Source organism: Galleria mellonella, unplaced genomic scaffold, assembly GCF_026898425.1.
Source record: "Galleria mellonella isolate WM207_F2 unplaced genomic scaffold, CSIRO_AGI_GalMel_v1 utg1073, whole genome shotgun sequence".
NCBI classification, from domain to species: domain Eukaryota; kingdom Metazoa; phylum Arthropoda; class Insecta; order Lepidoptera; family Pyralidae; genus Galleria; species Galleria mellonella.
The window spans coordinates 815,002-841,728 of record NW_026441969.1 but is presented as its reverse complement, the minus strand read 5'-3'; the positions used below and the strand labels follow the sequence as shown (position 1 = coordinate 841,728).

At 36.0% G+C, this 26,727-nt stretch overlaps 1 protein-coding gene across 1 annotated transcript in view; it reads left to right on the top strand.

Moving 5' to 3' along the window:
- LOC116413117 (uncharacterized) overlaps positions 1-25,495 on the top strand; it is a 67,102-nt gene extending 41,607 nt beyond the window's left edge. The window contains exons 3-9 of the mRNA XM_052891869.1: positions 4,483-4,586; positions 13,543-13,634; positions 14,189-14,250; positions 17,560-17,693; positions 21,749-21,889; positions 23,798-23,999; positions 25,439-25,495. Coding sequence (XP_052747829.1) covers positions 4,483-4,586; positions 13,543-13,634; positions 14,189-14,250; positions 17,560-17,693; positions 21,749-21,889; positions 23,798-23,999; positions 25,439-25,495 — 792 coding nt within the window. The remainder of the gene's footprint in view (positions 1-4,482; positions 4,587-13,542; positions 13,635-14,188; positions 14,251-17,559; positions 17,694-21,748; positions 21,890-23,797; positions 24,000-25,438) is intronic.
- Positions 25,496-26,727: the final 1,232 nt, after the last annotated feature.

Sequence of the window (26,727 nt, the reverse complement as noted above, 5' to 3'; positions counted from 1 at the left end):
ATCAAGTTTCAGAATTTATCACTAAGAAATAACGTATTTTTATACTATTGGTGAACGTTACAGGACTATATTAGTTTTTCTTGGAATTACAATTGCTGATTTATATTATTTCTTTTTTTATATTTCGGCCTAATATGGTACAGAAGAACCGGTAGGTACGACTTTATTTCTCACATATATTGTTGTGGTAATTATTAAAAAAAAAAAAGAGTTTGGGTTGTAACTATAAATATTGCCTTGAAATATTTTTAATGATTAGTACTACACCTATCCCCCGATTTACACGGTACTTGTTTTACACGTTTTCGCTTTTACACGGTTTTCCAAATAAGTTTTTTTTTTTGTTTTTATCGCACTCTACTAAATGCTAAAATCGAAATTTTGGATCGCTTTGGATCGTTTAATGTATTGTAATTAAATAAAAAAACGGTGTTTCCGTAATATATTACATATTTTAACCTGTCAATGCATTTATTTTTATTTCTGTGTACACCTAAAAATATTGAAAAAAATCACAACTGTTAAATAGCAAAATTATGCGTTTTCTGCAAGCTTTTCGATTTACACGGTTTTGACTTGAAAATTTTTAATTTTCGATTTACACGTTTTTCTCAGGAACGTATCTACCGTGTAAATCGGGGGATAGGTGTATACATTTTTTTTTCAAATGGATAATAATGAAATGGTAACCCCTTCTGCGATAACGGTATACGTTAGCGGGGCACCAGTGACAGATGATAGGTGAGAATAAAAAAGCCGGTCAGTTAACCCAACGTGATGAATACACCTGGAATTTAGCACGATGGTTTCCAGGGGGAACCACGTGGTAGTCGACCTGATATACACCCTATTGCTAGCAATGGGAGTGATAGTCCGCATTACTAACAATCCCTTCCCCCCACTATAAAATTATTAGGAAATTTTAATATCTACATATTCAAATAATAATATCATCTTTATCATTTCAAGTGCTGAACATAAGTCTCCCTCTAAGGGGGTTTTGCCAGTAGTCGCCACGCTTGGCAGGCGGATTGGCAACCGCAGTTAGGCTCTGGAGATGTATTAAAAGAAACGCTGCTGCCCATCCCTCGGTTAGTCGCCTCTTAAAACACCCACTGGACAGGAAGGGTTGGCCTATTCTATGCCGGGACCACACGGAAAATAATAATCTCATACATACATACATATCTGTCACGCCTGTCTCCCATTAGGGTAGGCAGAAACAATGGAACGCCAAACGCTTCGATTCAAACAAACCTCTTTCGCATCTTCCACATTCATCAATCTTTTCATACACGCTCGCCGGTTACGGGCACTTTTAATTTGGCCTTTTACTTTTACTTTTAATAATCTCATGTATGATTAATTTAAATAAATCTTAACCCAATAAAAGTCTTGTGGTTATTTTACATACAGCACCCTCGGTTGTGTGAGTTCAACTCACATTTGATCGGTTTTATATACATATATTCTTTACTGCACTTGTAAATTACATTGCTAATGCATTTATAAATATTGTGAGCAAGGGTGGACTTATCTCTGACAGAGATCTCTTCCAGTCAACCTAATACAGTGAGAAGGGAGACTTTGTACAAAAGTCGATCGCTTGTTCACCTCTGTCCCATTCGTGTTTCAACCGTGAAGCAGTTGTGTTTGCATGGCTGTGTTTCGGTTTGAAGAGTGGGATATAGCGTGAATTTACTGGGTACAAAGGAATAACACCTGTGTCCTCAGGAATGGCAACGCATGAGGGGTATAATGGGCGAAACAGTATACTCTGTTATATCCATGGTACTGCTCATGTCTATAGACGACGGTTGCTATTTTCCATCAGGTGGGCCGTCAGTTTGTTTGCCATTCTAAGTTGTATAAGAAAAAGAAAGCATTTTATTTCTATTTTGGGGGAAAAAACTTGTTTTGTGTCGACATAGCACTTAGCCAATTGTAGAAATATATTTCAGTTTAATTTCATTGGTTCCATTTTAGTTTTCTCTCTGTAACAGTTTCATTTCTGTTAAAGCGTCCACTATAAATCACGATTGAGCTAACGCGCCCTGCAATATATTAAGTTAAATGAAGTTTCAGACTTCATTTATCAAGTTTATTGTCAGCGTAGGTATTATGTGAAATACTTAGTATTATTACAAATGAGAATGTGGGTTTGTATGTTGCCACTTGGCGTCTTAACGGCTCAACCAGTCGTAATAAAATTTGGTATAGAAGTAGATGTTATTTGGGATGGAAGAAGGATATTGTCTTTTTTTATATAGAATAGAATAGAATACCAGTGAGGTGGCAAACAAGCATAGGTACGGCCCACCTGATGGTAAGCGGTTATCGTAGCCTACGAACGCCTGCAATACCAAAGGTATTATGCGCGCGTTGCCGACCCTGAAGAAACCTCTTTACCCCCATTTTGAAGGACCCCATGTTATATTCTCTTGGGAAAACCTCGGCAGGGAGCTCATTCCATAACCTAAGTATTATGAGCCTATTTTCAATCAACTAGAAAAAAAGAAGATTTTAAAATCGATTGTAGTTTTCTTCGTGTTTTTTACCTCATAACTTCGTTACTTTTAAACCGATGTACAAAATTCCTTTTTTTATATCTGAAAGGATATATTAATAAATATGTCTCATAGAAATTTTGTTAAAATGTGATCACTAGTTTAATTTTTAGATCAAAACAACTGGTTTTGTCACAATCGATGTCAGTTATTTCAAAACAGATTCGGAAAATTCTTTTTTAATTGAATTTTTTTTATTTATGCAACTTAGAATGCCAAACAAGCTGACCGCCCACCTGATGGAAAGTGGTAACCGTCGCCTATAGACATGAGCAGTACCATGCACATAACAGAGTGTACTGTTTCACCCATGATACCCCCCATGCGTTGCCATTCCTGAGGACTCAGGTGTTATTCCTCTGTACCCTGTAAATTCACTGCCATATCCCACCCTTCAAACCGAAACACAGCCATGCAAACAATTGCTTCACGGTAGAAATGATATACTTACAAATTAGCCAATAGAAATTTTATTAAAATCTGATCACTATTTTAATTTTTCAATCAATATTTGTCACAATTAGAGTGTTTTTTTTTTGTGGGATATGTAGGATTGATTGTAGGGTTAATCTTATAAATATATTTAATCAATTATTAAAATACAATAATTATTTTACAATAAAACAAATAAATTTTGAATCGACCAAGTCAACAAAACACTTTATCTAGTCGCTGGCCCGTGCGCGGGATGCGCGCGCAGCCAACAATCACAAACCGCCTGCGCGACCTGCGGGCGCATCTTGCGAGTGAGTCCCGTGACCAAGCGTCATGATATAAATATATATATTTATTTATTTAACACTTTATTGCACCAACATAACAGGATTTGTTGAACAATTTCCAATGCGTATAGTGTAGTACAAAAGGCGGTCTTATTGCTAAGCAATCTCTTCCAGACAACCTTTGAGTAGAAGGAATTAAAGCATAAGTAGGTAGGTTAAAAGAAAAAGATCTGTAAAAAATAATATCTGTGACAACATAGTCATATACACATACATAAATAAACACACACATATATATATATATATATATATATATATATATATATATATATATATATATATATATATATATATATATATATATATATAAAACAAAATGTTTGTTTGTCTGTTTGTTTTTAAATTTCAATTATATTATAAAAGTTGATATTGATAATAAACATCTGTGAGTAGGTATCATCTGACCACAGATACAATCTTCAATTATTACCCATGTAGGTTACACATCGCGGACGAAGTCATGAAGATTGATGACGAGTTTTACTTCATACCAATATAATAATATTGGTCAATAGACCTGTAATATAAGTTTATTTATTACCTACATTCTAGTAAAATAAATTCATTTCATTTCATTACCTATTAGTGCTTAAAAAAATTTATAAATTGTCATAAAATATGTTATTACACTATGCCACTCCCAATTATACCAGAAGGGAATCTCCTTCCTTCCTAACCGCATGGAATACTTTTTTAACTAATTCTTGTAAAGAATTTTATAGAATACAGTTACTAGTACTTAGGGAGTTGAAATTGTTAGCAATAAAGTCTCTATTGCTAGCAACATAAATATCCTTATCAATGCGGTTCAACCTAGAAGCTATCTTTGTCCATTCTCAGTGAATTCATCACGGCCAACCTGAGTTCATCCTCATCTTTTGTCAGGAAGAAAGAGACTGTTAGTAATGGAGACTAAAAATCCCATTGCTAGCAATATACCCAACCATTTTTTCATTCTCATCGATCACCCTTCACTGGTGTTCCGCCAGCGTATCCCGTTAGCGCAGGCGGGGTTACCATACTATTTTCACCCATCATCTTTTGTTACTCATGGGTAGCCTGATAGCGCAGGCGAGATTTACCATTTCATTTTTTTTTTATTTTAAAACAATACAATTATTAATCCTTTACAGATTGAACATTTGGAGCCTATTATAATAGATGTGTGGGTGGAAGCAGTTGGAGCACCGCTGCATTTCTCCATCAAGCAGCCAGACGACGAATCACCCACTCTATGGTTAGACCAACCTTTTAACATACTATTCGATATGTGAATTGATTTAAGTGAAGATTTTTTAAGTGCGGAACTTAGAATGGTTAACAAGCCGAAATTGCCATGTGGTCCCGGCATAGAATGGGCCATCCCTTCCATTCCCGTGGGTGTCGTAAGAGGCGACTAATGGAAGACTAGGGGTGGGTAGCAGCGTACCTCTTAAAACATCTCCAAACTCCTGACTGCGGTTGCCAATCCGCCTACTAAGCGTGGTAATTATTAGCACAACCCTCAAGGGAGAAGCTTATATTCAGCAATGGACAGTTAAGGGCTTTTTTGATGGGTGAAAATGGTATGGTAACCCCGCCTGCGCTAACGGGATACGCTGGCGGAGCACCAGTAAAGGGTGATAGATGAGAATGAAAACAGGCCAGTTAGCACATCATGATGAATTCATCAGGAATTTACTATGATAGTTTCCAGGGAGAACCGCGAGGAGGTCGACCTGGTTGGGTATATTGCTAGCAATGGGATTCTCAGTCTCCATTACTAATAATCCCTTTCCCCCCGACAGTTAAGGGCAGATATGATAATGAATAATATGACGGTCCACCTGTGTGTGTTAACCGTCACCCGTAGTAAGAACAGCGCAAGTACTGTTTAGAATACACTGTGACACCTATGATACTCCACATGCGTTACCATTTCTGAAGAATGAGAGTTTGCCTCACTCTGCGTGTTGTACCGTTTGTACAGCGGATTGTGCTCAGAGAACTTGTTCAATATGATGCCCACGGCTACTTTTTACCATCGTGCAGCTCGCCGTCGACAGGGAGTTCATCCTCATATCCTACAGCCTAAATGGTTTTCTCCCACGATCACTCTGGATTTTCTGTTTTTTTTTTGGTCTAGTTCTTCAGGGTCTGCAAAGTGCGCGTAATACCCCTGCATTACCCCGGTATTGCAGGCTTCATAGGTTATGGTAACCACTTACCATCAGGTGGGCCGTCTGCTTGATTGCCACCTTTGTGGTATATAAAAAAAATGAGGTTTCTGTACTCTATATAATCGATTATATGTGTACGTATTACATAACTTTTTCTTTTTGATAAAGAACAGGCCATCTGGCCAGCGTCGTGTTAATTGGCTAATATCAATAAAGGGAGCAATCTACTGTCAACAGGGAGATTTTATTGGATCGTTATAATAAACAATCAATTTTAAATTAAATGTCCAGAATATAAATACCTCCATGTTATAATCTTAACTTGTTTAGATAACGCTACCATAAAATTTAATAAGCTCTCACCATTGATATGAAAAAAACGAAAGATACACGCTCCTATACAGAAGGTACATTTTTATATGCGAACACACAACTATGATAAGACACGAGTAAAGTCGCCATTATCATTTTTATATTAACCGTTAACTGTCCACTGTTTACTATAGACTTCCCTCATAAGAGGGGGTTTGCCAGTAGTTGCGCGCTTGGCAGGCGGGTTGGCAACCGCAGTTAGGCTTTGGTAATGTTCTAAGAAGGACGCTGCTGTCCATTCCTCGATAATTTCCTTTAATCGCCTCTTACGACATCCACATGAAAGGAAGGAGTAGTCCTTTCTATGCCGGGACCATACGGCAAAATACTTACAGTCAAATACTTACCGTAAATAATAAAATTCCATGTCTGCACTTTATTAGGAGTTGTTATTCTTATTGTATTACCAATGTGAAAGTAAGTACGTAAACAGTACGTATAATGCAGTCCCCAGTCATCCATTTTTCAAGTATGCTCCCCTAACAACAGTATTGTGCCCCAATTAAAATAATGCATTCATCAAAAAAGACATCTCGTCCCCCGTATCTATCAGCGAGGACGGGATGCCTAAACAAAGCACCATTAACTCCTAAAAAAATAGTACGTATACATGTACTATTTGGCATGGAAAAGGAGTTACTAAAGGAGAGACTACTTTTCCTCCCGGTCAATCACATATTCCTGTCAAAAGAGCGAAGTCACGGTTAAAAAATAATATTTTAAATAACTTTTATAGAAATATTTCTGCACAAACCTCACTGGATGCTTCAAAATGAGTGTAAAATCTACTTGACTGTGATCTACTTTCAGTGGGATTTCTTAGTTTTTGATTATGCATCTAAAACTACATTGTATATCAATGGATCTCCCATTTATCGGACAAACATTATCAATTTATACAACTTTTGTTTTGTTTGGCTTTAGCGATGGGTGGGCGTGTTTTATTTAGATCTGGAATTGTTTACTCGCCTTGGAAAATAGATAAATTAATTTTGATTTCATTTTGTCGACTACAAAGATGGGACGTGATGTATTTTTAAGTACTGGTTGTTAGTATAATAAATATGTGAATCGATGAGTTTTTTATATAACTTAGAATAGCAAACAAGCTGACAGTCCACCTGATGGAATCTGGTAACCGTCGCCTATAAACATGAGTAGTACCATGGACATAACAGAGTATACTGTTTCGCTCATGATACCCTCCATGCGTTGCCATACCTGAGGACTCAGGTGTTATTCCTCTGTACCCTGTAAATTCACGCCATATCCCACCCTTTAAAATATAATTTGATTTGAACTATAGATCGTTCAAGGGTAAAAACCGTACAGCTAAGGATAAAGCTTAATAATACCTAAATAAAATTGAAAATATAATACAATATAAAGTGACTGTATACATCTACATATGTAAATAACAATAAATCTACACACATGCACGCATGCACGCACTCACGCACGCACGCACGCACTCATCCACAAAGTACAGTAATAAGCCTTTTTACTAGTACTTATAAGGTTAAACTATACATTAGGTGACAACGAGTAGTATGTTTGTGTGCGTAAAGTATGGATGTAAGGTATATCGAATGGATTGGTATGTACAATGTATAATATGTTAAGATTACATATATATTTACGTGATTGCAAAATGGAATTGATTAATTGGCTAATGACTTTTGAATATGATGATGTCGAGTCATTGATCAAGGTTTAATGGTTAAATTTAAATATGCACATACACACACACACACACACACGCACACGCACACACACGCACACGCACACGCACACGCACACGCACACGCACACGCACACGCACACGCACACGCACACGCACACGCACACGCACACGCACACGCACACGCACACGCACACGCACACGCACACACACACACACACACACACGCACGCGCAAACGCACGCGCACACGCACACGCACACGCACACGCACACACACACGCACACGCACGCGCACACGCACACGAACATGCACACAAATGTACCCAATGTTATGGAGCGGGCGTTAATAGCTGCGGCACAGTCTCTTTGTGACTAATGCAGTTATTATCGATCCTAATAAGAAAACTGTAAATTAAGCTAAGGTTCCCAAATAAACATTTTTATTTATTTATTATTTTTATTCCTTTGTCTTTGTAAACATTGTAAACTATTTATGGTATATTACTATAAATAACTACACTTAATGTTTCTCAAACATAAAGGATGCTGCGATTACATTTAAAAATAGAAACTATTTGATCTGATTCACTAGTGTATTGTATGATGTTCGTATTGAAATGCTTCGCTGTATCTCTCATGTTTTTGGTGATCCTATAAATAAATACATTTTTAAAAGTACAGGCAAAAACATTGAAAATGCTTTCTGACGGGGCGACCGCAGAGAGACAGTCGAACAATACGCTGCCCCTGGAAACGGTCAAAAGGGTATATTTAACACAAGGTTCAAAGGCGAGGAATTCCAGCATTAACCACAGGGACGGGGAATAAAAGGCGACAAAGCCGAGGGTTCTTTTATAACCGACTTTAACAAGAAGCTGCTCAATACAACTGTATTTCCCATCCTATGACCTCGAATGAAACGAATCCCACGATTCTATTGTTTTAATTGAAATACCTTGCACCAGTGTGGGTTTCATATTAAGATTGATTTTTTTTATAAAGCAAAATTTTGTTTTGTTTTTTTTTTTGTGAATGTATTTAAAATTGTTTCGCACAAAAAAAAAGAAACACCGGCTTCAATTGTAACAAAACCAGTTATTTTGGTCTTAAATTAAACGATTTAAAGTTCAATTTTGATAAAATTTCTATGGGACCAATCTGTAAGTATATTATTGTAGATAAAAGAAAAAAGATTTTTCCAAATCGGTTTACAACTGACGGAGTTATGAGGTGACAAACATATAAAAAATACAACCGAACTGAGAACCTCACTCTTTTTGTCGGTTGAAATATAAACATATTTCTATGTTGACAAAGCTGATATTTTTTTTATTAGATGATAATGAAATGGTAACCCCGCCTGCGCTATCGATATACACTGGCAGGGTACCAGTGAGAATATATAGTTTAGTTAGCCCATCGTGACGAATTCCACAAGAATTAACCACGGTAATTTTCAAGGTTAACTGCGTAGAGACCGACCTGTGTATTGATGGTAATGAGGAAATTCGATCCGATTACTTACAATCTCTTTCCCCCAGACTAAGGAGTTTTTTTTAATGGGTGATAATAGAATGGTTAGCCTATTTGCGCTATCGGTATATGCTGGCGGGGCTAAATAGCGGTGATAAATGATAGATAGGTGACGATGTAGGTCAATTGGCTCATCGTAAAGATTTAAAAAAAGAACAAGAATTAACCACGATGATTTTCAGGGGGAACCACGTGGAGGTCGACCTGACAGGGTTGGAACCCATTGCTAACAGTCCCTTTACCTCCGGACTGAGATTTTACGCCACTGTACCCTGTAATTTCATTACCACATATCACCCTTCAAACCGAAACGGAGTCATAAAAATACTGCTGCACGGCAGATACACGAATAGAACAGAGATATCCAAGCAGAGTACTTTTAAACAAAATCTCTATTTGTAACAGATAGTTAATACTCATCTCTTACGATTTGCAACAAATTTGACTGTATAAATAAATGTAAAGTAAGATATAGCAATCCAAACATTGTACCTGTCGGCGCCACTAATACCTCTTCATGCCTGACGAGGATTAGAACATGAATGGGTACCGTCACTGCCGCATTAGGGTCTGTGGGCCCCCGGGCTACATCTGCGGTGGGGGTCTTGTTTTACGCATAAAATAGATTATTGTATTACAATATTTAATATTAGAGTTACGAATTAATTTTCTATTATTTTTTTTTTAATTAAACACTATTTATAATTCAATTGAATTGATGAGATGAAAGTAAAATGTATTATGAGATTATTCAATACTTTTTATTAAATTACACGTGAAATGACTAAGGGGCATTCTCAGCTTTTTTTTTATACAACTTAGAATGGCAAACAAGCTGACGGCCCACCTGATGGAAAGTGGTAACCGTCGCCTATAGACATGAGCAGTACCATGAACATAACAGAGTATACTGTTTCGCCCATGATACCCCCCATGCGTTGCCATTCCTGAGGACTCAGGTGTTATTCCTCTGTACCCAGTAAATTCACGCCATATCCCACCCTTCAAACCGAAACACAGCGATGCAAATACAACTGCTTCACGGTTGAAACACGAATGGGACAGAGGTACCCAAGCAATCGACTTTTGTCAAACAAAGTCTCCCTCTGGTAAAAAAGACATATCTGCTATAGAGACAGTGTTGCTAGTAATAAAATATCCGCACACATTAGTAGATAATTGAGTTCCCTCATTTCCATTTACCTAATTTGTTTAGAATTTCATCGTGCCTCCGATCAAATTGTTTACAATTACTCCTCTCCATCCAAAGGTTGCCTGGAAGAGATCGCTTTTAGCGATAAGGTCGCCCATTGTTTTCTCATTGTGATTATTTCTTGTAATTGTTTATATTTATAATAATTTTACTATTGTAATCTTTTGGAGGAAACAATAAAGAGTATCTTTTTTTTATACAACTTACAACGGCAAACAAGCAGACGGCCCACCTGATGGAAAGTGGTAATCGTCGCCTATAGACATAAGCAGTACCATGGACATAACAGAGTATACTGTTTCGCCCATGATACCCCCCATGCGTTGTCATTCCTGAGGACTCAGGTGTTATTCCTCTGTACCCAATAAATTCACGCCATCTATCGATTTATCTAATTTTTTAATCAATTTTGCTCATTTGTAGTAAGAGTCTATTTATAGTGGGGGCCCTAGGCTATAGCCTATGTAGCCTATGCCCAAATACGGCACTGGGTACTGTATAATTTATTCTAGGTACCTACGTCTACATAGGGATATGCCGCCTAATTGATCTTAACTCGTTATATACTTACATATGTTGCCTTCACGAGTACTTACAATGCTATTAGAGTATACTTCGTGACTTTGTCGACTTGATCGATTTGATCGATATATTCATCATCATTGACATCATGGTCATTGACTAGGATAAAAAGTAGTTTATGTCCTCATCGTAAATAGTATATGATTTATTACAATACATTTTATTATGATTTGGTGAGCCAAGTTTGTACAAATTCTGGATATAGGCCTCTCCCATGGACCGCCATAGGAAACGGTCCTGAGCCACCTTCATCTACTGACTCCCTGCAATGCATTTGAGGTCGTTACTCCATCTAGTGGGGGTCATCCTACACTGCGTTTGACTGTACGAGGTTGCCACTCAAGAACCAATCTTTCTCAACGGTATATATATACATAGTTTATTGGTAATTGAAATTTGCAAACATAGATTTGTTCTGACATCAAACATGATATTGTTGACTACACGGCGAACACACCAATAAATATACAAAATAAATTAATACAGAGTCGAATAAAAGTTTTCTTTTTTATCTATAAATGAAAACGAGTTCTTTCACTTTCAACTCAACATAAATACAATTGACGTCCGTCGAAGTCAAGAAGCAACTGGTTTATTTATTCACGAATAGATACTGATGTTCATGAATCAATTCACCGAATCTATCGAGCGCTGTTAAAATGTAATCAATTAGTAAAGGGTCCTGTCGAGGCAAGCTTAACCAGAATCCGAAGGTATTGACTTCGTAATACTAATTAGCTCACGATTTCATTAATGTAATTAGGATGATGCAAATCCGGAGGCCAAATGGTATAAAAATCAGGGTATTATGATTTGAAAAGTTTATTTTGGAGCAAAAAGAAAATCGGAGGCTTCAATTGATGTAGAATTAATGTTTGACTAGTATAAAGTATTGTTTATAATTTAGCGGTATCTAAGGTAATAGAACAGCGTCACATCTTTTAATTCAAAATACATCACTAGATCACATTACCAGAGGGAGACTTTGTACAAAAGTCGATTGCATGGGTACCTCTGTCCCATTCGTGTTTTAACCGTGCAGCAGTTGTGTTTGCATAGCTGTGTTTCGGTTTGAAGGCTGGGATATGGCGTGAATTTACAGGGTACAGAAAAATAACATCTGAGTCCTCAGGAATGGCAACGCATGGGGGGTGTCATGGGCGAAACAGTATACTCTGTTATGTCCATGGTACTGCTCATGTCTATAGGCGACGGTTACCACTTTCCATCAGGTGGGCCGTCAGCTTGTTTGCCATTCTAAGTTGTATAAAAAAAATGGACAAGAAAAAAACATCAGAGTTTGAAGACGAAGGCCTTTAACCAGTGCGTGTTGCCAGCGATGATTTATGGAACCGAAACATGGCCCTAGATAGATAGACAGATAGATAATTTATTTGCATTACTTACAGCACGCAAATTACAACATATATTGATATACATAAAAAACGAGATAATATAAATGATTGAAAAAAAAAATACATAAAGCTAAATACAATTTTTCCTTTGTGCGTGTGCCATAACAATACAAAATGGTCACAACTCAGTTTATTGCTTCGCCCTCAAAACAGCAAAGTACTGATATTCTGTTGCGGCCAAAGGGAATAGGGTAACAATAAAACAATACTACCAGATTATCCATATAGTGAATAGACAGATATACCTGATTGCCCGTATGCAAAAGGCTGCAAGTTACTCAGCGGGTTATGGAGAGGGCTATGCTCGGATTCTTGCGTTTTAGAGTTTGCGTAATAGAATCCGAAACGAGGATATCCGCAAAGGAACTAAAGTAACTGACATAGCCCGAAGGATAAGCTAGCTAAAGTGGCAATGGGCTGGATACATAGCTCGAAGAACCGACAACCGATGAGAAAATAAAGGTTATTGAATGGTGACCTCCTTCAAGCAAACGCAGTGTAGAACAACCTTCCCCCACTAGATGGAGTGACGACTTGAAATGCATTGCAGGGATTCAGTGGATGCAGGTGACTCAGGACCGTTCCTTATGGCAGTTTATGTGGGAGGTCTATGTCCAGCAATGGACAGATAATGATGATTTATGGTAGCGTTTATTTTATTATATGTTTGTTATTAATTTACATTATATATAATAGATGCAGTGTGTTCATATAAATGTTTCAACAAAAACTATGTTAACTTTTTTATCTGTGTGTGTGTGTGTGTGTGTGTGTGTGTGTGTGTGTGTGTGTGTGCGTGCGTGCGTGCGAGCGTGCGTGCGTGCGTGCGTGCGTGCGTGCGTGCGTGCGTGCGTGCGTGCGTGCGTGCGTGCGTGCGTGCGTGCGTGCGTGTGTGTGTAAATAGAGTTACCATAATATACATTTATTACTTAGTATATTAAATAAATTATATATGTATATTTAGAAAAATGTACCCAATTCAGATTTAAGACATCGACCTGATCTGAGATTTTTTTAATCTATTTACTAGCAACACTAAAAAATGTGCATCTTGTTGTATTTTAATAAAGAAATGTGTTAAAATTTATAAAAAGAAAGTGTTTCGGTAACTTTAAAAATCGTATTAAAATGTGTTTGTGCACTTGTTATGCTCAATTTAGTTTAAGCTCCAAAAAAATTTGCTCAAATTAATTTCAGTTTTTAGTGTTTTTACAACAGACTCGTTTCTATTCGCAGGATGTCTGCATCGGATGCACATCGTACCGTGCGTGCACGCAACACATCGAGATCACGTCTCGATGTGCACGCGTATATTATACGCGAACATGGTAATTTTTTATATGAAATATATACTATATCTATCTATTATCACGCCAACTCCCTTGCGGGGTAGGCAGAGAGAATTGATAGCCAAAGTCCTACATATATTATAACATAATTTACAAGGGCAAACAAGCTTACAGTCCACTCGATGGATAATGGTAACTGTTATCTATAGAACGTGAACAGCACCACAAATATCACAGTATACACGGGGATGCACTTGTTACCCAATATGCAGTAATATTCCTGAGGATTAACGTGCCCCCATATCCTGTAAACTCACTGTCGTATCCCACGCTTCGAACCGAGGTAAACCAGGGTACAGAGGGTAATAACACCTGAGTCCTCGCAGGAAGTCCTCGCAGGAAGTCCTCGTCCGGAATGGCAACGCATGGGGGGTATCATGGGCGAAACAGTATACTCTGTTGTGTCCATGGCACTGCTCATGTCTATAGGAGACGGTTACCACTTTTCATCAGATGGTTTGCCGTTCTAAGTTGCATAAAAAATAATATTAATATAGCATAAGGCATAATGTTTCTATTTAATCTTATTGCAGAACATTTACAAGAGCAGCTTCCATTCCGTCTTTACTTACGTTTCTTCGATGTGCCTTCACGCGTTTGTTCATGTTCGACAGTTTTATGTAAGTATTTTTATTTTTGGATCTTCTGGCTAATGACTTGTGTTCATTTTTTAATGATCACAGTCTAGTTTGGTGTGGAAATTTTTACTATATTTATTCATTTAATGAAATTGTTATTTTTATTCGCTGTGGTATAACCAGTGACAAATATTGCAATGCAATTTTATTTATAATAATAACCACAAATCTTTTTATTTCCATAGTATTATATACCCATAGTATACATTCATAACCATAATAATTTAAATTTAATTAATTACAAATTTTACATAGCATTGTACAAGCATTAATTAATAAAATATCAATTTCATTATAAACTCTTTGGTCATCAGGTACGTAGCGTGGAGTACTGTCTTAACAATAGGATTACTTATTGTCATTAATATGTGGCGTCTGTAAATAAATATTGTATTAACAGTATACTCTGTTATGTCCATGGTACTGCTCGTGTCTATAGGCGACGGTTACCACTTTCCATCAGGTGGGCCGTCAGCTTGTTTGCCATTCTAAGTTGTATAAAAAAAAAAAAATTGTAAGTATTCATCTCATAGCCACTTGTCAACATCATTACTTTCTTCTCCATCAAGTAGGTTAATTTAATTGTACATAGATATTTCACCTCTTTCTATCTTTCGCACTGGACGTACAGACATGACAGCGACGTTTACTTCTCACATTCATTTCTGCTGTCATTCTCTCATTATATGAAAATCAATAATATAATCAAGTTGGTTGTTACTTATTTCGTCCAAACAACTACAAATATTTCATGAAATTTTTTTTTACATTCACGTGAAATAGCAAAGAAATCATTAACCCTGTTCTCTGCGAACATGCCAGATGCACTACACCGCCATAGCAAGTTAAGCGTCGCTCGGAATGCGTTATTGTATTGTACACGAAGTGTGTTATAAGCTCTCTTTGTGTAACTATACCATAATAGACTGGTGTAGAAAGCCTGACAATAGGACTTAAACAATGTCAATTTGACTAGCTTCGAACAGTGGTTAAATCGTCTAGTCAGCATATTGCTTCTACATGCAATGTTACGCCTTTGTCTCTCCAGATCGCTATCATCTCTCCGATATTCTGTTAAAATATGTCTAAAATATTTCAATTTACTATTTTTAAAGTATTCCCATATAACATAATTTTAGACAAGATTTCAGGCTCTATTATTGATATTATATGTTACATGCTTAGATTATATCGGAGCATCGAGTCTCCAAAACGGGTCAACTTTGTGTCAGCTATTTGTCAAATTAACTGACTCGTTTATTAATCAGTGTTCTATATACTTACGCACATACTGTATTTTGATTGACGAATCTATATTTAATTTTTTAATAAATAAAATAAATTTTTACGCATTAAATAGATGCAAAAAATATAAAACAATACAAATATAGAAATTATAAAAGAATCACTCATAGCTAATTTATCAAGCAAAATTGTATGAAAAAATTGACCCGCTTTTCTCGAAGTACAAATCCTTGAAACATTTTTTCTATATAATCTATGGTCAAATGATGTATTTTTGTATATTGTTCATCAATCATCAACCAGTTTTATATAATTATATAGAATTTAGTTGACGAAACGAGGATTTATGACCATTATGTGGATGGAGTCAACATGTTCAATTGGCACATTAATTTCAATTGCATCGCATACATACATACATACAAAATACGAGTAGACTCCGTGGGTTCGCGCCAGTAAAGAGATTTATTAGGGAGATTCAAACGAGATTTATCGTTGTCGGCAGAGTCAAACTATCTGACGTGAATTGAATAACATTTGAACATACGTTTGAGTAATTTCCGATTTAGTAATTTCCGATTATAATGTAAAATTATCATAGTATTTTTTTTTACAACTTAGAATGGCAAACAAGCTGTCGGCCCACCTGATGGAAAGTGGTAACCGTCGCCTATAGACATGAGCAGTACCATGGACATAACAGAGTATACTGCCCCTTAATTCCTATATATCATCATCGTCATCATATCAGCCTTTAACTATTCACTGCTGAACATAAACCTAATTTTATAATTATTACATTAAGATTATGGTAAGATATATAAAGATATATATATTAAAATGTAAATTACATTGTTAATGCATTTATAAATGTTGTGAGCAAGGATGGACTTATCTCTGACAGAGATCTCTTCCAGTTAACCCAGTACAGTAAGAAAGTATGTCGTTAGCGGGCAGCTAAAGTGCTATATACATATGTATATTACTTTAATGCACAGTAAAATTCTATGTACACATGGCGGTCAGTGTTCTCTACCATAATAATAACCATTAGGTAAACTGAAAAATAAGTAGGCGGTGCATTATTGAATAGAGTAAAAATAAAGCAGTACTTGATATATTTATATAATATAAACATATAAATAGACTAATATACACATAATATATAATAAATATATATATATATATATATATATATATATATATATATATATATATATATATATATATATATATATATATATATATATATATATATATACAACATAAATCGATACATAAAATTAATAAAATTTATTGTATAAAATAATTAATGGAAGAATAAATAACAATATATACTATATTGGTGTAAGTAAATCAGCTAAGGAGAGGAAAGCTCAAAATGTCGCTTTATGTCGCAGCTGTTCTTGTATAACTGTATCTTAGTTTGAAGGTTCTTAATGCAGTAAAATTACAGGGTAAGTACTGAAGTAAATCCTTGTCCTTTTTTTTTTATACAACTTAGAATGGCAAACAAACTGACGGCCCACCTGATGGAAAGTGGTAACCGTCGCCTATAGACATGAGCAGTACCATGGACATAACAGAGTATACTGTTTCGCCCATGATATCCCCCATGCGTTGCCATTCCTGAGGACTCAGATGTTATTCCTCTGTACCCTTTAAATTCACGCCATATTCCATTCTTCAAACCGAAACACAGCCATGCAAACACAACTGCTTCACGGTAGAAACACGAATGGGACAGAGGTACTAAAGCAATCGATTTTTGTACAAAGTCTCCCTCTGGTAAAATATCTTGTCTTAACGTTTTTGGTAACGAATAATGGATATATGGGGTAAAAAGGGTTTTTATTCTATACTATTCATGGCGCTGTTCATGTGCATAGGTGACTACTCCTATTTTCTAACAGCTGAGATGTCCACTTGTTCTATATTAAAAAAAGATTACGAATCTGATTCTTGTAAATAAAATGGTCCTTTGAGCCGGATTTTTTTTATTATTTCGTATTGTTCCACAGGTGGAGCCACAAGTATGTACAATAGAACCGAATACTGTCAACTCATGGAATGTGACATTGGTACCATCAGACCATGGGATGCTAGCGTCTAACACCACACTACTGCTACGCTGTGTGCCCCTAGACAACTTTGGGTTTGTTATATTTTTAAATCATTTAAGAAATAAATCCTCATTCGACTATACATTTATATAGGTGTTACATAATGTTATAGTGCTTTCAACGTATTAAATGCCAAGATTCTATATTTTTCTATACAAGTATTTACTTATTTATATTTTTACTTACCTTGTATCTGCCATAAACAGGCTTTAAGGAAATTACAATTACTTTCCTTAAGTCTGTTTACCTTTGAAGTGATTATTTAGTCTTTGTTTGTTTTGTCAACATTCCACTTAGGTACTTTTTCATAATAGCTGCTCAAAAAAATAGTATTTTTTCTCTCTTCAGTGTATTACTTCACTCGTGCGAGAAATGCTAGAGACGAGTGAATTCACGACAGGTGCTCGTATATTAATGTCGAATTACGTTACACAGCTGTGTAAAAATTAGGTAAATGTGTATTTCAAGAGATTCATTGTAATTGTGTATGTATGTGTGTGTGCGTGTTTGTGATTGTGGATGCGTGGGTGTATGAGTGCGTGCGTGGGTGCATGCGTGCATGCGTGCGTGCGTGGGTTCATGTGTGCGTGCGTGGGTGCATGCGTAGATGCGTACGTAAATGCGTAGGTATATATGTGCGAAGCAAAATCTTGTAATTACAAGGTTACACGTTTTACATGTGCTCCTAAATTGAATATTCAGAGATATTCGTTGATTGTTGCCCTTATGGGAAACAACTCGAATGTTGTTGTATGTATGTCACTGGTGTGGGCCTAATAGCCACTAAAATTAATATTACTGGTCAAATTCAAAGTACCTATAACCGGCAAGCGTGTACGAAAGATTGATGAATGTGGAAAAAGCAAAAGAGGCCTGTTTGAATCGAAATATTTGGCGTTCCATTGTTTCTGCCTACCCTAATGGGAGACAGACGTGACAGATATGTATGTATGTATTACTGGTCAATATTAATTTTATAATATTTTTTATAACACAAAGGGCAATAAAGCATGCAACTCACCTGATGGTAAGTGACCACCGCCACCCATGATCACCCACAACATGGTTGAAGTCGAATTTTTTTGTTATACTAGTATAATTGAATGATCAACAAATAAACACTTAGAAATAGTCCTAAAAATATATATCCGTCTTTCTCAGTCAGATAAGGATTCTTCACAGTTACAGGAAAAACCTCTACTCATGTTCCATAAAGTATGTGAACACCACGCATTTTGAAGGTATAGTTATAGCCTTAATTTGGGTCCCGAATAGTTTAGATAAGCAGCAAAAAGGTTTTGTGGGATATTCAGCGGACAAACAAGCCTCGGTAAGTGCATGATCGTCGGATATATTGACGCAAACATACGAGTGGGTTCTCTACCGGGTTACTTGAATTGTTAGAGGATACTCTGGAGGGATGTTTGCACGTAATTTTTAAGCGACTTTCACTTGAAGGATGTCTACCATTTATCTGTTTTTTTTTTTGAATTTTTTTTTTATTTGATTACATTTTTGGATCTGAATTATTTTTGATTAATCTTTTTTCGTATGTATATGTTATGTCAGCAGTGGACAGTTAACCAATGATGTGATGAGCTTTAGCTTTAGCTCTATCTCTACCTCTAGGTAACATGGATCAATTTTGTTTGTTATAGATGTTTTATTATTACTTTTTGGAACTTTATTGACGCCATAGACAGTCTCTACTAGACAACCATTAGAATGTACAGAGATATTCAAAGATGGTTATTTTTCATCGATTTTTATTATATATTTTTCGAGACATTTTCGGTAAAATATGTCAGGAAATTAATTTCTTTTTCATTAATTGGTCATTAATTTGTGTCTTCTAGGTATATATGTATATAATTAACATGATAATTTTGTGTTTATGCTCTAAATCAATATAGCTAAGTAGCTATCGTTCACCACCAGAGAGAGACTTTGTACAAAATAAACAAAAGCCTTTTGATTGAGTACCTCTGTTTCACTCATGTTATTCTGCGAGGCAGCTACATTTGCAAGGCTGTCTTTCTGCTTGAATTATAAGATTCGGATACATAACATCTTAGTCTCGAGATATGAGAATTTACTGGGTACAGATGTAACACCTGAGTCGTCAGAAATGGCAACGCATGGGGGGTATCATGAGCGAAACAGTATACTCTGTTATGTCCATGGTACTGCTCATGTCTATAGGAGACGGTTACCACTTTCCATCAGGCCGTCAGCTTGTTTGCTATTCAAACAAGCTGACAGCCCACCTGCTGGAAAGTGGTAACCTAAGTTGTATAAAAAAAATAATTGTGGTATTATGAACATTACAGTACATTCTAGTTTATTTGTGATGCTGTTATAAGAAATAAAAGAAAATTTTTCATGGCTATAAGTAACAACAATCTATTACCTCATTCAATCAGGTGATCCCTCAGTTTATTTGATATTCTTTGGGCATCGTTCTTACCACAAAATTTTTTTCCACATAACTGCTTCGACGTAGCGTGGTCGTATTCATTTTATATCATCTCTTTCAACACGTCTCGTCCTCGCATTACTGTATAACAAACAACACCTATTAGGACTCATATATTCACATTATAAAAAAGTCCCATGAAATAAAGGTGACGAATAATATGGTAATATTTTATAAACGGCATCGTAATGACTCGTACATATTCTAACCATCGCCGGCATACGTAATCGCCCCCGCACAAACTCAGTACGGCATAAACACATTCTATGCGGCTGGCAATTAATTAAAATTTCATCCCCAATGTAATACGCTTCTGGCTCCAAAACACGGATGTTGGTAACTGTAAATGTTATTTTGTCAGAAACAATTTCAAAATTCACAGATTGTGGTACATTTGTGAAAACATTGGTTTTAAATTTTTGCACAGTGCATTAATCTAGCCTACACTAATATTATAAGGAGGAAAAATTTGTATTTTTATGTGTGTTTATGTATGTTTGGAATGAATAAACTCAAAAACTACTTTGACTATTTCAAAAATTTTTTCATCATTACAAAGCTCACCCTGAGTAACATAGGGTACATTTATTGCTAGATATGATTAGGGATCCTTACTAAAACTTTAGTTACATAACTCAAGGTGTAAATGCTATAAAATATTTTTCGTTGCGTGCGCTGCGGAAACTATTGGTGACAGAACAAAAGTATGTTCTACAATATTGAAGAAAATATCAACAACTACAAAAAACTTTGCGATACTATATGTCCAACTATTATCGTTATGTCACAATAACCACTTTTTAAAATGTTGTAAAAATGTCCACCCGTGCGAAGCCGGGACGGGCCGCTAGTTACTTACATAGAAAATAGTAGATTGCAAAGAAAGTCCTCGGCTATCCCATTGTTTATGGGAGGAGATTGTTAGTAATGGAGATTAGCAATTTCATTGCTAGCAATGTACCCTATTAGGTTTTTTTTATGGATGATAATGGAATGGTAACCCCAACCGCGCTATCGGTATACACCGGCGGGATACCAGTGAAGGATGATAGGCGAGGATGAAAGCAGGTCAATTAGCCCATCCTGACGAATTCAACTAGAATTAGCCACGATGGTTTCCTGGGGGAACTACGTGCAGGTCGACCTAATAGGGCATATTGCTAGCAATGGGGCTGTCAAACTCCATTATTAACAATCCCTTTCCTCCCACCCTATTAGGTTTTTATTTTTAATGGGTGATAATGGTATGGTAACCCCGTCTGCGCTATCGGTATACAATGGCGGGGCACCAGTGATAGATGACTAATGAGGATGAAAGCAGGTCAGTTAGCCACAACTCTTTCCAGGGGGAACCGCGTGAAGGTCGACCTGATAGGGTATATTGCTAGCACTGGGTTCATTAGAACCCATTACTAATAATCCCTTTCACCCCAGTTGGTGGGGCTGGAATGTAGTAATGATACCGGGTATGAAGCAATAACAAATTGTCTCAGAACAGTTCATTCTATGATGTCCATATCTGTAGGTGCCGGTTACCAGTTTTTGTTGGACTACCACCATCATGGTAGCCATTTCAAATAAAAAAAGTTATGAGTATATTTTATCCATCAGGAAGGATTGGTATCGCCCTGATCCAAAACCGCAGCTGGTACACCTCAAGCAGGCAGCTCGCGATGGCCACCTTCGACTTCCATGTCGGGAAGTTAGCGTGAAACTTTGTGCTCTCGACTTACCCTTCAGTGATGTTATGAGGTATTGCTATTGAATATTAGACGAATTATGTATTTATATTTATAATTGCCCTCTATTTCGTATGCATGGCTTTCAGGATTAAGAATATCAATGGAACAAATAATTATATGATTGCTTTTGCATACATACACCAAATATTATGTTAGACCTTCAGAAATGAAATTGTGAAAACCGCATCTAATTTGATATATTAGTTTTTTTTTATACCACTGAGGTGGCAAACAAGCATACGGCCCACCTGATGGTAAGCGGTTACCGTAGCCTATGAACACCTGCAATACCAGAGGTATTACGCGCGCGTTGCCGACCCTGAAGAAACCTCTTTACCCCCTTTTAAAGAACCCCATGCTGTAGTCTCTTGGGAAAACCTCGGCAGGGAGCTCATTCCATAACCTGAGTGTTTGTGGGAGAAAGCATCTCTGAAACCGCGTTGTACGCGACCATTTAGGCTGTAAGGTATGAGGGTGAACTCCCCGTCGATGGCGAGCCGTACGATGATAGAAAGTGGCCGCAGGCATCATATTGAATAATTCCTCTGAGCACAATCCGTTGTATAAGCGATAGAACACGCAGAGTGAGGTTTTGCATGATATCGGAACAAACATACAGATAGTCAGACAAAATTTTTAAAAATTATTATTTTGGTTTCTATCTCTCCTATTGATACATTTCAGAAAAAATTTTCTCAAATGTCTTTCACGTTTAGGCATCGGCATTGAATATATTTGAAGTATCTTTAAAGGATCTTAAAATACTTAATACAAAGGTAGTTTACATGAGTTTATATTACGCTGTACATACATGGTTCTAATTTATTTTGGAGGATGGGAATAAATTATTAAATATGAGGATGACACCTTCATCATCATAATTTTGGCCATTATCCGTCCATTGCTGGACATAGGCTTCCCCCATAGACTGCCATAAGGAACGGTCCTGAGCCACTTGTATCCATTAACTCCCTGCAGTGCATTCGAGGTCGTCACTCCTTCTAGTGGGGATATCATCCTACACTGTGTTTGCTCGTACGGGGTCGTCATTCAAGAACCTTTCTTCCCCATTGCCATTTCAGCTTGCTTATCCTTTCGGCTATATCGGTTACTTTGGTTCTTTTGCGGTTATCCTCGTTTCGGATTCTATCATGCAAAGGATCTCCAAGCATAGTAATTTGAAGCTTTTACACACGGGTATTTGTGTAGGATCATGTTTTAGTTCTATAAGTCATCACTGGATGGTACCTTATTCCCCAAGAATAAGAACACATAGGATACGTCTATTGAAAATTGTAACCAATTCCTTTATAAACAGTACCCCATAAAGGAATTGAAGACTGTTTTCAATCGCTGAACAATCACTTTATTCATCATAACAAGTTGTTCAGAATAACCACAAGATGTTTTCGATTACCTGTGACTCATGATAGCATACGTTATGAGAGCAAATACCAAAACATTTGAAGATAATCCGGATAACCGAACCCGAGGAATATTAGGAAAGTTTGTTCTGTAAACTGCCCCACTGAGGTTCGAAAATAGAATCTTATTTACGATCAGAGTATTATTTTGCGGTTTATGTGTCCTCTCCTAATGGAGATGAGATGGTTAAAATTAGGAATAATAAAGTTTACCAGTAAAAGCTAGTGATATTACCAATTAATTTGGCAATATGACTTATGACATTCATTCCATAAGAATGGGCAATAACCTAGTAATGTCTCTGAAATCGCAGACGTTCAAATATTGTATTGTAAAATCTTTATTGTACACAATTTACATTGGACATATTAAATGATTTAATTAACAATGGCGGATTTATCTCATAGAGGGATCTCTTACAGTCAATGGTGATTTATCATTAAATGCCAATTGATGATAAATCATCATGCTCGTTATATTGTATATATTACAGAGTTAGAAAAAGCTTTCAAGTACAGAACATTGGCAGTGGTCCTCTGTACGTGACGGCGAAGACAGAAGCACCTTGGAGTATAGTGCAGGAGGAAAACGATGATCATGCTAGACTATGTGGCACTAACTGCGGATGTCACCCACGTATGGGAAATCGACTTGTTAATTTACCTCTCCATCTGGAACCCAGAAGTTCATTGGAGGTTAGATTTATTTGTTCTATTTCTTTTCATATTAAATCTTTTAATAAATAAACGAAGTGTCTAAATGATTGAGAACAAATTTAGACATTTCTTTACATACATCTTTTGTTTCATCCACTTTAATAACTAATCTTCTAACTGCTTCCACAAACAGTTCAGTTAGATGACTTTAAATTTTAATTTCTCTAAAGAAACATTTCTAAGTAAAATCTCTTATTCGCTGAATGATTACATAGAAAATTAAAGCTCACCGGCCTTTGAATGCTAATAATAGCTGTGCTCTTCTAATATTAATAGACTGATTTAAAAAGGCTGTTACAGTAATTTATAATTTCTCCTGGCTTAGATGACAACATTCAAAAATTACATAAGGATAATAACAAACATTACAATTTCAAAATACTCCATAACAAGACATGCAAAATGTACATAATCATAGAAATTTAATAATCGAGATCTACAAGATTCTACGAAGATTAAATTCCAAAAGCTCGTTGAAATTTTAAAATGTTGTGCACGCTATATTATTATTATTATGTCCCATTGAAAACACCGTGTCTTCAATTATTTTTATGGAACGTGAAGCGTGTGGAGCTAAGCGACCATATCATATAATTGGGAAAATGAAAACTCATAAAACATCCATATTTCAATTATTAATTCATAACAGGAAAGAGGCTGCGTTGCATATAATTTGATTAATGTACTCGTGGAACATTTTCTGTGTAATATATAAACTCCTATTGTGCAAACGTATTCACTAAATCATTCAGTGTTCATAAATAAAGCGGAAACGACAGTTATCATACACATCATGTATAATGGGAGATGTGAGTGCTCTCTGTATGTTCCCATTGCATTTAATTCAACTTACTCCCACTCTATCTGTCGCTGCTTCGTGATGAATTACTTTTATTTCAAAGCGATTCCTAACAGAAAGTGTTGTAATTTGATCTCGTATTTTTTTATCTCCAATATCTTCGCCGGTTTTATTAATTCTTTAAACAGTCGATAGGGTTAATTCCCGTTCTCGTCTTGTTGTAATTTTAGTACGATTGTAAAATAAGGAAAAATATTTTTTTTTGTACGTCGAACAAGCTAATGGACTACCCAACCATGATCCATAGTCATGAACAGTATAATGAAATAAGTAAAATGTATCGCCTGTGACACATTTTGTGTATTTCTAACATCTAAGATCTTCTTTTTAATCTTGTCTCAAAAAAATATTGTTGTGATTTACCAAGAACCTATTAACTTATTTTTCATTTCAAATCGTACAAAAACTCTCCATATCTTGATATGTATTCTATATTTCCATTCAGTATTTCCTTCTCCATAATATATTGTAAAACTTATTATACCATGAAATATATCAAAATAATTGTAAACAGTATTTTTACAATGTCAACATCTATAAAAATAAGAATTTTACGCAGAAAAATTCCAAGGATGTCTTCTTAGATTTAAACATGAAAGCCCCGGGCGCACGCTAATTAAAAATAAAAATGTCTCTTCGTAATCAAATGACGGGGAAGGCTAATTAAATGATTATAGAAGGGTCATATGTTACCACAGAAGGCATGTTGGTAAACAAAGCGGCTGCCATTCCACAGTACGTACTATGTACATAAGTCTGCAATCCCCAACCGAATGTACCTATATTTTACGTAGTATAATACATTTAGTCCGTTTATTAATTCCCAGGTGTTCTTGTTTCGTGTTTAGCAAAAAATTAGGGAAATATTTCTACAGAAATACGTGAGATGTTTTCGGGTGACAGCTACGCGACAATGGAATGGTGGAAACTGTTGGTCACAGTGACAGTTCTCTCTCTTTCTATGTGTGTGTGTGTGTGTGTGTGTGTGTGTAAAAGAAAGATGTTATTATATTTGATATAATAATATGTATGTACATACTTCGTATTGTGTAGTGCTGTCTGTACTTACAGATACAGGTTGTTCTTTTTTTTCGAGAATTTAAATTTATGTTTTCAGTTTTTTGATAATATATTTTTTTACTAGAAAAAAGTAATTGAGGCTCTATTAATAAATAATATCACTAGTTTTAAGTATGAGTTAAAGTAATTAACATGCTGTATACGACATTTATTTATGGTTTTCACCATCGGCATAATTTTATTTTTTGCGTCTGTAGTCACAGTTATTTAGTTATAGTCAAAAGTTATTTTTTATTATTTGTTTTAATTCATATATAATTATTACAGCTGCATATGTAATGACTTTATCATTCGGAATCTCGGGATTATATTCTCTATATGCTACACACCACGGTTCAAAATTAAACAGTCATGCAACCACAGTTACTCGGAGGAAACACGAATGGGATCGAGGTACCCATTGCAGACGACTTTTGTACAGTCTTCCTTCATTACCAAATAGCGCTCTACACTTATTATTGATGCATTAAGAAAACTGCTCGCTGTGTGCGAGTCGTATGCTATTTCACACGGTTTGATATACAATGTAAAGAAAACTGAGTACATGGTCTTTAAGGCGGGTACCAGGTGTCCAACATATATACCTCCTATTATGTTGGATAGTGTTCCAATTAGAAGAGTGCATCAATTTAGGGTGAGTCATAGAACGGCCTATAGTACGTACGCGTTTGTTTGTATTCCTGGTTATAAAATAGTTTTTGTGATCTAAAGTTTGATATTTTGGTTGAAACGTATATCAAAACATTAATTACAACACGTTCTTTAATT